The 12,438-nt window shown below is 35.5% G+C and overlaps 1 protein-coding gene across 2 annotated transcripts in view; it reads left to right on the plus strand.

Annotated features, from left to right (window-relative positions):
- LOC149800698 (ras GTPase-activating protein 1-like) overlaps positions 1-12,438 on the plus strand; it is a 120,416-nt gene that overhangs the window by 45,766 nt on the left and 62,212 nt on the right. Inside the window, exons 9-13 of one of the 2 annotated variants that reach the window (XM_089954732.1) lie at positions 2,818-2,974; positions 3,735-3,821; positions 5,590-5,672; positions 9,307-9,380; positions 11,192-11,276. In XM_089954732.1, the coding sequence (XP_089810858.1) occupies positions 2,818-2,974; positions 3,735-3,821; positions 5,590-5,672; positions 9,307-9,380; positions 11,192-11,276 (486 nt within the window). The remainder of the gene's footprint in view (positions 1-2,817; positions 2,975-3,734; positions 3,822-5,589; positions 5,673-9,306; positions 9,381-11,191; positions 11,277-12,438) is intronic. The other variant, XM_089954733.1, reaches the window with a different exon arrangement.

Genomic DNA, 12,438 nt, shown 5'->3' on the forward strand with positions numbered 1-12,438 from the left:
CATATATTAACCAGGTGTACAGTAAATGCTGAACATGCACAGATTACTTTTAAAGGCCACATTTTGCTCAAAATCTGCCATTTCATTCCATTTGTTTTCTCGTTGCATTCCTTTCGTGTTTTGTTTGTATTTGTGATCCCTTTAGATGTCATTCAATTTGTGATCCTTTAAATTCCATTAACATTTTTGATCCTTTAGATTCCATTAATGTGTGTGATCCTTTGGATTCCACTCACATTTGTGATCCTTTATATTCCACTCACATTTGTGATCCCTTTAAGTTCCATTCACATTTGTGATCCCTTTAGATTCCATTCACATTTTTGATTCCATTAGATTTCATTCACCTTTGTGATCCCTTTAGATTCCACTTATATTTGTGATCCCATTAGATTTCACTCACATTTGTGATCCCTTTAGATTCCATTTACATTTGTGATCCCATTAGATTTCACTCACATTTGTGATCCCATTAGGTTCCATTTACATTTGTGATCCCATTAAATTTCACTCACATTTGTGATCCCTTTAGGTTCCATTCACATATATGAATCCATTAGATTTCATTCGCCTTTGTGATCCCTTTTGATTCCATTAATATTTGTGATCCCTTTAAGTTTCCAATCGTGTTTGTGATCCCTTTTGATTCCATTAACATTTATGATCCCACTTGATCCCATTAACATTTGTGATCCCTTTAGATTTCATTTCATCTGCATTTCATGTCATCTCACTGTTGTTCATTTATGATTTCAGAACTTGTTCAGCTTATGCAGTTGTCATCTTCAGCCATTGTTTCTTTATGTTTTTGCACATTTAAAATGAAATGGAAATACATTATCACCTTAATTCATTGTTTCCTTACGTTTTTGCACATTTGAAATAAATGGAAATAATTTACTGAAGTCCAGTTTTCCATTGTTAAATGATAAAGGGAGAGAACTGTAGCTTTTGTATCTTGTCTAATGAAAAGTGTGCTTGAATGAAATAGGAAATACATAAAAGTGAAAGACACCATTTAATTTACTACAGGTTTGCATATAAATGCAAATGCAGTAAGTGTAAAGATATACTCAAGTATTTGTCATCAAACTTTATTGCTTATTTTGTTTCATTCAAATAAAGATCGTATGAATACAGCCATTGGTGATCATGTGATCCAATCAGTGGTGGTTGGTTTTATGTCAGCCTTGATAAGAATAAAGTTATGACTTGTTAAGGGTGAAAAATTGTCAATCATTTTAAGGAATCTGATTTATCACATGAAAGGGCTTTTGTCTGTCTAAATGTATTAGCTGCCTGAAAAGAATCAGTTTTCAAATGCATTCTTGTTTTGTTCCACTTTTAGCGCTACTCATCAAAGACCAAAAGAGCTTATGCAGTGTCTTGTTGTCCATCATACAAATGTCAGCACAAGTATTTCATTGCTATTATTGCTGAATGGTTGGTCATATCGACATGGGGTTTTCACCAAAGACTTCTTACGATATCTAATTGATCTCAAATGTAAATGGTGCTAATTGATGACCATCATGAAAACCTTATCATACTCCAGAATGCATGGTCGTATCAGCACAAATTTTTCACTAAAACACAGCTGCAGTGTGTATTTAGTTCTAATCAAAATGGTGTTCATCCAGCGTGGTACAAGAGCAGCCATCTTGAAAGTCTTGCCACTATTCCTCATGCATTACTGGTTGCCTTGACATGCGGTTTTCATGGAAACACTTGGAATTTTTAAGTTGATTCTGAATGAAAAGGGTGCATGTCTGATCCCAGTGTATTTCTACTTTTGTGAAGGAGTTTTGAAAACCAGACTTAATTGGCTTTGTAGTCAATTCAGACATCATTGCTTGTCTTTTTTTTATACTTTATTAAGATTATGCATACATTGACTTGTAAAACTGATTTTTTACCAGACTTGTATTTTAGCTGCATGCTAATGAACAAGTTGGTAGTCAGCACTTGAAAATTGATTGTACGGTCAATTCTTGACTTAATGGCTGTACTGACATATAAGCATGAGAACACAAATAAGTATTTTGTCATTTTGTCATCCAACCCATTCTGGATATATCTGAAGAATATCTTGTATAATACAAATTCAATAACTTCATTTTCTGTTTCCAAAAGATAGTACTATACATTTCACAAAAATAGGCATGTGGTTATATTTTAACATTGAGAAATTCAATGATCTTCTCTCCATGATCTGCTTCAAGGTCAAAGGCCATGTTAAAGAATTATGCACTGTGCTTACAGCTATCTTGTGAAAGCTTCAGCTCAAACATAAGATAATAGATTAGTTACCAAATTTGGTATATTGTAGTTTCTGACAATTATCAATACCTAGCAGTTAAAAAATAGAAACTGCTGGTCTTGGAATCCTGGGAATTCTTTTTACTCAGTAGAGCTTTGTCCCTTCATGGGACTCATCAAAATGCATGTATCATTTCATGGCCTGCGACCAGGATCATATCTTTTCCCCATGTCAGTTCAGAACCTTGAGTACATTTTCTTTTTTCCTCACTTGATGCAAGTGGTTTATTGCATTTTTTTATAGGCCTAATTCTCTATAGGTTTCAATATACTGCCCCTCCATGTCCATTCATCAGATCTTGTCATTTTGTGTGACGTAATAGTGTCCATTGTACATTTAATTTCCAAAGGAACTAATGGATTAAAACCAAAATTTAACATGAAATGTTATATCAAGGCCTTTCAAGTTTATTTTTTGACATTTTCTGAGAAAATTTGACATTTTTATATTAAAATAATAGAATGTAGTAAAATTGTAGACCACTCTTTACCCAACAGGACGTAGATGTGCCAGATGAGAAGTTGAAGTTTCCCAGGTTGGACCATATAAGTTCAGTGGAAGATATCTATGCATCAATTAGGCAGAGCACTGGGCCTAGTCGCTTGATGGGGAGGTCGGACAAGATTGAGATGACAGGATATCTTCATAAAAAAAGTAAACAGTAAACTCTACATCTGAGTCAACAATTTTCATCCACCTTCTCTTTTGCTTACTCTTTCTTATGTTTCTCTGTCTCTCTGACTTGTGAAAAAGCATTAACTATGCATTTATTTCACATTTGGGAAGCAAAAGGTTACAAATTCCACCAATTACTTGCAACATTTGACCATAAATGTTGAAAGCCAGATTTCTTAAGATTAAGTTTTGTTAATGTAATTTAAGAAGGTAAAACATGGTATGCTTGCATTACTTGTATTTTATATCGATTATTTGCATTACTTGTATTTTATATCGATTATTTGCATCATTATTTGCAAACACATATATCACTCTCCAACAAACCCATTGAATTTGTTAAGATGGAATTGTATAAGAAACAAGGAAAACAAAAACATTGTTTATGCATTCATTCAGATTTGCATACTAATACTTTTTGTTAAGGTAACTTAAGAAGGTAAAACAGATGGTGTGATTGCTTTACTTGTATTTTATATCGATTATTTCATTTTCTGGCATCATTATTTGCAAACACATATATACCACTTTCCAACAAAGCCAGTGAATTTGTTAAGATGGAATTGTATAAAAAAACGAGGAAAACAAAGATGTTTATGCATTCATTCAGACTTGCGTACTGATAGTTTGATTTATATTTGCTACATTTTTGTTACTTGTAAATGGAGTTGAATTTTCAAATATAATCCTACATAATTTTAATGAATTCTGTAATAAATACCCAAATGTTTTATTATAGAACCACTCGGGCAACTAATACATGAGACAGAACAGCTTGTGGTATGGCACAACAAGACAATGGCTATGTTTATTCCTCCCTTCATAGGTATTGCACAGACCCATCTCAGTGTACAGTGGAACCCAGCTATGATGCTGTTCTTGGGGTCTTTAACTGTTGACTTTGTTATATAATCAACCACAATGTAGCAGGAATTATAAAAAATTATGTATGGATGTGTCTACACGTTGGACAGGGTGAATGGGGGAATAAACAAATGCCAGTCAGACATACAGTAATAATTTTGCTGCCAATTTATATAACAGATAGCCCCATGAATGATGAAAATTAATCATTGGCATCTAAGAAAATTAAGTGTGAGCTGTAAGTTACAGGTTTCTGAAACTTAACTGAATTATATTTATCCATTTGTCAGCTTTGCTGATGTATTGAGTATTTTCATGGAATAAGAGACATCTAAGACAAAGAATTGGGCACTTGATGCAACAGTGGTATATCTGAATTTATGATATAATTGTGTTGTAGCAGGGTTTCCCTGTACATATACCCAAATGCCCCAGTCTTCCATAATCTTGAACAAGGAAATTTGAAACAATGTATCAATCCTCTGTACATATACCCACATGCCCAGGTCTTCCATAATCTTTGACAAGGAAATTTAAAACAATGTATGAAAACTCAGGATAGAATATTTTTCATTAATAGACTTTGTCTTGTGGAGCTTCATTGTGCTTGGACACCTAAATATCCTGACAGTATAACATGTATCATGTCTGAGTGCCAATGCATCAGGTACAACCTTTTAATGATGATCTTCGAATTAGTTAAATATTGATGTCCCTATTACAGACCTGCCAACCCTTACAATTTTGCCATTAAGTCATACGAAAATTACCCTTAAAATACGGACTTATGGCTTAAAAGCAAAAACTATGAAAAAAATGATCATTGCCGAAAAACCGGAAAATTTCTTCATCCGATCTTGATTTGGATCAGGGTTTCATATTGGAAGCAGTGAAATAAGTCGGGGAACCAGACTAACTTTACAGCAGTTCCTCAGACACTTTAAACTGCACATATTTGTTCATGCGAAGCATCTGCATGATCAAACTGCTGATTATATAATTTTTTTTTAAAAAGGGCATCCAGCAAGTGATGCAGGTTTAAAACAAAAATGAGAATAAGCCTCTTGAAAAGTGTTGATAATCAACACAGAAGAATAGAAAGCAATGTTCAGATTCTTGTAAATAAAACCTGGAAGGGACACAATTACATTTATTGGACATCACATGCCATTTTGAGTATGACTTGTGGCAGGAGATATGATTGCCATCATCATGTGAAATGCAAAAAAAAAATTCCAGAAATTATGTCAATTTGAGAGACAGCAACAAGCCATAGAGCTGAATAGTGTGTGGAACTAAAGCTTGTGCAACTGTACTAGTGGTAAATAAAGTTTATACTACTTTACAAACTTTTCAGTTGAAGATAATGTTTATTGTGGCTGCATGTTTTGAATAACTGAGCTTTTAATTACGTTTTCCAGGTTTACAATAGCAGTTTATGATATTTTGTTACACCTTACTGAAAACTGGTGAAACTTATGGAAAAAACCAACTGCCTTACTGAGACAGATTCGTTGGGGTTGGAAGGTCTGCTGTTATGCATTTCATGTCCCTATAATGGATTTCATGATTTCTCTCTTTCTCATTCACAAACTGATGTCCCTATTATGGATCTCAATCTCTCTCTCTCTCTCTCATTCACAAACTTAAATAAGAGAAATCATCTGTCAGTTCAGATACTTAACACCTTCAAATTAATACCATTAGTTTCATTTTATTTTTAATGTTAGGTCAGAAGACAAAAAAGTGGAAGTATTTGTACTTCATCTTGAATGGAACAAACAGAGAGCTGTGCTTTTTTGAAAATGAGAAGGTGAGATTATTTTATAGTGGGCAGTAGTAAAATAGTAACAAATGGTACCTGTCCTAATTAAAAGTGTGTGGAAATGATGGATCATGTAAACACCTTGAAGTTCTTTCTCTCTCATCTGCTACAACTCTATCTCTGACTCTCTGAGATCGGGATGGAGATGCAGTTTAGCCTCATTTTCAAGGTTGTTGCGTGTTAGCAGTGTTTTTTAGTGATTAGCAATTCTTTTGATATTCATGCTGAAGTTGATAAGAGCATTATTCCACAGAATTATAAATCAGTATTATCCAGTGTATGACTTGTAAACTTAATTGACTCTTGTTGTATATTGTTACATAAATCAGTGTTACCAATTTCCTCAGTGTTGCCACTCTCATGTCATTCAATAACAAATGTTTTCAGTCAGAAATCATGCACAGATGTAGATAAGTAAAAGGCTTTCTCACAAAATGATTAGGAGTCACATGACAGAGATCACTCAGATTACCTGCAATTCCCATACATGATTTTTTATGTTCAAAATAAAAGTTCATCCAATCATTGTCTTTTTATCTTGTGTTCATGATGTCATTTGGGATATATTTAGAATTAGTGTTTGAATATAGGTACCTATATGTTTGAGATTGTCATTCTCCTTCGAATACATTCCCCACTCACATCACATGAAGAAAATTAGCCTGCTACCTTGCGAATCAGCCCTACTAAAAGAAGACAGTTATGCTATAACCGGTACATCATTCCAAAGCCCTGGCTGGACAGTCAGATTTCTCACTGAAATCTCCATCATACAAAGTGCATGTCACCAACAGTATCGTTGGACAGATGGATCTGTCACTAAGGATCTTCGTAAATCATAGTTGGCTAGACTGATTCACTGAGAAAATCCCAATGTTGGAATGGCTGGATGGCCAGGGACGGTTGGACGGCCAGTGACAGTACAGTTTTAATATGCAGTAGATCCAGTGTAAACTGCATGTGGTTGGCCCGGATGCTGGTGGTATATAAGATGGTCTGGCAACCACCAGTACCGGTCACACCAGAAACCTGGCAGAATGGACAGATTTCTCATTGAAATCTCCAGTATAGTAATTATAAGATGTAGACAGTGTGGCTAGACAGACTGATCTATCGCTAAGATATGAACTATATGGCTGCACCATATCAACAAAAAGGTCCCCATGCTGGGACAGCTGGTGATGGCTTAATGGGGTAACAGTATGGCAATATTAAGAGTTGGATCCAACTGATCTGGCATGAACCCTATGCGCCCTGACTTATAGGCCCTAAAGCCATGCTTGGACATGTTGGGAGACTTGCACCTTTTGGGCAGCCTGAAGTTGGGGAATATATCACTAATCAGCCAAAATGGAAGCCCATACTTCCACTGTCAGACTGACTATTATAGACAGACACTGCTTACAGAGTATACATAGCATAAAGAAAACAAGAGTTATGTAGAGTTTCATGCTTTGAAGTTGTATCAGAAACCTATGGCCCTGTTATGAACTTATGCACAATGCTTAGTTAATAATTAAACCATACTTCTATTAAAATTGCGTGAAATACAAATAAACTAAGCATAAATATCAAGCAGCACATCAGAAATTTGCTAATAAGAGCTCCATAATGGACAGAGTAAGCAAACAAAGTCAGGGGAAGACGATTTTTATTTTTAGTATTCCTGGATTTGTGAGGTAGCAGGCTAGTATTCCTAATGTAATGTGATTGGGTTAGTATTTGAGAAACATAATTTACTTTAAAATTTACTTTTTCAGAAACTATTGAAGGATTCAGATTGAATTGCCTGTTTAAAGAGAGTAGCAAATTGATCCATTGATCAGCCACAATGGAAATTTATTAAGCATAATGTTAGTGAGTCATGCCCAAACAAAAGATAACTGATTTGTATGGGAAAGTGTGAGGGAAATGGAAAAATTGCCTCTTCAGGATGAGATTAAAAAATAATAAAGGTTTGATGTTCGGATGCTAACCGAAGATAGCACAGAAAGTATTGATACAGAAATAGCTGGCACCTTGTTATCAAAGCCTTATAAAAAATGTGTTTCATTGGACAAAAATATATATGAACACCATGCAAGAATTGTGGCAAGTTGTAACTGGCTATCCTGAAGACTGTTCCCTGATTTATTCAGACTGATTGAAATTGCAGTACTTCTGTCTCGATAAAGAAGCTCATCAAACTGCAGTGGTTTGGCCATTACAAACAGCTCATTGTTAGAGGGGATACAGTTTTCCAAACAGAATTGACACTGCTGTGAGTAAAAGGCTGACATCAGCAAATAAATTGATGACTATACAGATGCAAGAGGAATGATTTTTTTTTTGAAGTTAACTGATAAGAAGCAGAGAAAAATATTTACCAACTGAGCAAACTGAATTTTTTATACAGATATCTTTTATATTTGTTGTCAAAAAAGTGATACACAATCATTGAATGAAACAAAGTCAGTAAATGCTTGATTTTCACCTTCCAGTTGTCATTCAAAAAATTGTTTTCTTCACATCCCCTACCCACATGATTGGGGCCCCGAGGGGCTAAGTGGTCTAAAGTGCTCTCCGTTACGGATCACTGCCATCTCACCTCTGTCTGCGCCGGTTCTAGTCTCAGATTCAGCCAATGTGGGTATGTGAGAAAGCTTGCCAGTAGCTTCTCGTGGGTCGGTGGTTCTTTCCGGGGTTTTCCCGGGTTCTTCCTCCACCATTAATACTGGCCGCCATGTATAGCCTATCGTGTGCTGAAAAATGGCGTTAAACCCAACAACAACAACAACAACAACCCACATGATTCCCACATCCCTCTCCATCCATCCCACCTCACACAACCCCACCCAACCCCATAGGGAATTTGGGGGACCTCCATTTCATAAGAACATTTCAGGCTGCACATCTGAATCAACTGTTTATTTGTGTATTCTGTGCAAACAAATGGACTAAAAATATTTACATGAAGAATTTTTTACTGCATTCAGATTATGCAAAACTGCATGGGGCCCCAAGTGGTCTAAAGCGCTCTGTGTTACGGATCACTGCCATCTCACCTCTGTCTGCATGGGTTCGAGTCTAGGATTCGTCCAATGTGGGTATGTGACAAAGCTTGCCAGTAGCTTCTCGTGGGTTGGTGGTTCTTCCCGGGGTTTTCCTGGGTTCTTCCTATACCATTAATACTGGCCACCATGCATAGCCTATCATGTGCTGAAAAATGGCATTAAACCCCACAACAACAGCAAAACTGCATAATGATAAGTCCAGTGTATTTCTTCAACCATAAGCACAATCCATTTTACTATGATACAGTAGATTAGTGTTTACTGTATGACTAGGACAAGTTTCATGAAATAATGTACTTTATGGTCATACAAACACTCCACTAGGGCCATATAATCCAATACACCCTGAATAGGTATTGGTCACTCAATCATTTTATTGATTTAATAGGCAGTATTAAGGTCTTGATGATTTACACTCATTCAGCAAGTTTGCTTTTTATAGTGTTCAACAGACTATGTTGTTGAATGTTAAAGATGGAAATTAGTTTCAACAAGGTAGTAAAATAACCAGTTCATTACATTCGAGTCTAGAGCACTGGTCATGCAGTGTTTAATATTTTCTCCTGCAGCGATCGAAGCCTAAGGGTCTTATTGACCTTAACTACAGTGATCTCTATCCAGTCCATGACAGCTACTTTGGAAGGTAAGTGTTGATTGTACAAGTATACGAAGGTTTAAATTACATAAGTGGTAAATAATGACGCAAGGATTTCCTACACTTGGTGAGGAATCATCCAATTTATCATGAGAAGAAGCACATCTAGTATTTTTTAATTCTTACAGTGTGTTTTTTTTTCCAACAAAAAGTTGCAGTCCATGTAAACTGTGGAAAAAAATTCCAAGAGAAACATGTCAAAATAAAAAACTAATGCATGATTTTCAGGAAATTAGCTGTTGTTAATTAGACCCATATTTGCCTGTCTAAAAGAGCCCTAGGAAAAGTAATTGCTTATAGGGCGTGTTTTTTTTTGGGGGGGGGTCACAGTGTCACAAAAGACAGTCCCTTTAAAAATGTCAGTTGTCCTTTGTTGTTGGTTTGAAGTCTGACATATTTAGTTTCAAGGTAGCTTGACTTGGAATACTTTGCCTGCAGACATTTGAGCTCTTCTTCAGCTGAAAAATGTATTCAGTGTTTTGTTTGTGTTCATTCTGTATCATTTCATTCTCTATTTAATCTGTATTCATTTTGCATTCCATTTTCATTTCACTAGTAAAATAACCTATTTTAGGATATGCACAGAATGTTTTCATTTATTGGGTAGGGTGTATCTTAATGGGTATTTTTTCACAGTTCATTCCCAATATTTGTCTGAAACTTTATAGCTTGATACACAGATACAAAGTATAAATTGAAAAAGATGATTCATTTTCATTTTTTAAAATCGATGATCTCTAAAAAGAGTTTGTCTGCAGTTTTGATAATATATACTTGGGATTTTGCAGTATGACATGTACTGTATGTACTTGCTTATAAGTCAAGTCAAGCTGCAGACAACAAAGATCCTGATCTGCCAGCACATTATGTGATGGCAGATCTGGGTCTGTGCAGTTTGTAGCTGGATTTGTCTTATAAGTGAATAAATACAGTATACTCAAAGAGAGAACACACATGTCAAAGAGTACACTCATCAATACCATTTGATATTATTTGTTACATGTTAATTTACTGGGGTGTATAGATGGTGATCTTGAATCCACTGCTGCTCAGGATGTATGATGTTTAAGATGGTTACAACATTCCATGCTCCCTATTTAATTTAAATGGAATTCAGTTCAGTTCCTGTGATCCATTTTTGTAATGTACATACCTGCACATGGTATACTGTACATAACATACATGTTATATACACATGTAAATAAACTGCATATTTCAATTTATAATTTAAGTTAATTCCTTTGTAAAGTTTTGTAAATTTATTGTTGCAAACACTGATCCTGATTTCTTTCACCAGATCCCAATTTTTCTCCTTTGGCATCCTGATTTTCATTCCACTCAAGGTGTCAGGTGTGTGAATAACTTCAACATGTTTTGTGCATGCAGCTTCAGCTTTAACAATTATGGGAGAAACCTGATGACAGAATGTTCCTCATTTACAATTGTTGGCACAATTTCATTTTCATTGCATATTCTTGGTGATACATGTATTGATAATGTTCATAATGATAGTAATAACAATACCTACAAAAATTGAAAGCTTGCCAGTAGCTTCTCGTGGGTCGGTGGTTCTTTCCGGGGTTTTCCGGGTTCTTCCTCCACCATTAATACTGGCCGCCATGTATAGCCTATCGTGTGCTGAAAAATGGCGTTAAACCCCACAACAACCACAACCTACAAAAATTACAGCAAACAAAAAATATATTGCTGTGCTTGCAGTGGCAAAAAGGAGTTACTGAAAGTTCCATTGTATACTTTGTGATTTCCATACAGACCACTCAGAATCTTTTCTTTTCCAGACCCAATTGCTTCCAGCTGGTTACAAATGCATTACAGCATTATCAAATCTACTATCTGTGTGCAGATAGTGATGATTTAGCAGCGGTAAGTTTTGATTACTGCCACAATTAGCTTGAACGGTTTTTCAGTTGCCCAATTCCAAATCAGCCAGTTAGGGAACACATTTTGAATGAAGTTGTGAGATTTAAAGTTAAAGAATCAGAAGTGAATTATTTCTCTTCCATATGAAGATGATATTTGTATTGTCATTGTATGACCCATGATTAAGAATATTGTACATTGCATACTAGTGTGCATCTGGGTCACCTTTTGTCGAGTTTTAGCTCACCAGGCCTTAGGGACAAGTGATCTTATGGTCTTTTGTCTGTCATCCATTGTCTTTTGTGTGTTGTTATTTACAATATTTGCTCAAAACTGCTTTCCCAGTTTGCACATTTTTACATTCTGTTCAAGGCCTTTTACATTAGTTTAGTGGGTGTCAATCTATCATCTAATATGGCCACCATTATGAAAAATAGAAACAGCTTTAAAATCCTTTTAGCATAATTTGACTAGATTGACCAAAAGCATCCAGGCATGAAGGTTTCCAAATTTATTCAGATTATGCTTTCAGAGCAACAATCAAATCTGGCCAGTTTTACTCAAAATAAAAAAAATCCTTTGAATGATTTCTTATAAACTGCTTGGCAGAATTTGACCAGATTTGATGGAAACATATTGGCCTATAAAATTAGTGCAAAACAGTGCTATCCATAGTCATATATGGTTGCGATTATTGCAAATAGAAGACACTTAACACATTAACCCCTGGAGGTTTTTATCGTTTTCGTCTGAAATTTGAGTAGGAGACATATTTTGAAAGCTATTTCTGAATACATCCTAAAACACCAACTTCCAGGTGATCTTCCAATAACATACTGCCTAGTTGTGTTAGAAACATCGTTTTTCATCGGCTATTTGGCTCGCGCATAAGCAGAAGGGTAAAAGTTGGATATTTTTTTTGTGCTTAACAGACACATTATTTTCGTTTCGTATCGAGACCACTCTTTATTCCAAATGCCCATCTTATCCTACTTTTTGCAAAGGTTCATCTGTCTGTTTGCAGTTCATACCAGTCTGCCTTAGATCTGAGACCAAAAAGTCTAAAATCCGGACACAAAATTGGATTCCAATCACGGGCAAATTTTGTGTAGAAAAAAATGAGGTCCAAAAAATGAGGTTTTTCCCTCTGTATTTTGTAGTGCAA

The sequence above is a fragment of the Sinohyriopsis cumingii genome, chromosome 4 (assembly GCF_028554795.1).
Source record: "Sinohyriopsis cumingii isolate HCF-2022 chromosome 4, ASM2855479v2, whole genome shotgun sequence".
Lineage (NCBI taxonomy): Eukaryota > Metazoa > Mollusca > Bivalvia > Unionida > Unionidae > Sinohyriopsis > Sinohyriopsis cumingii.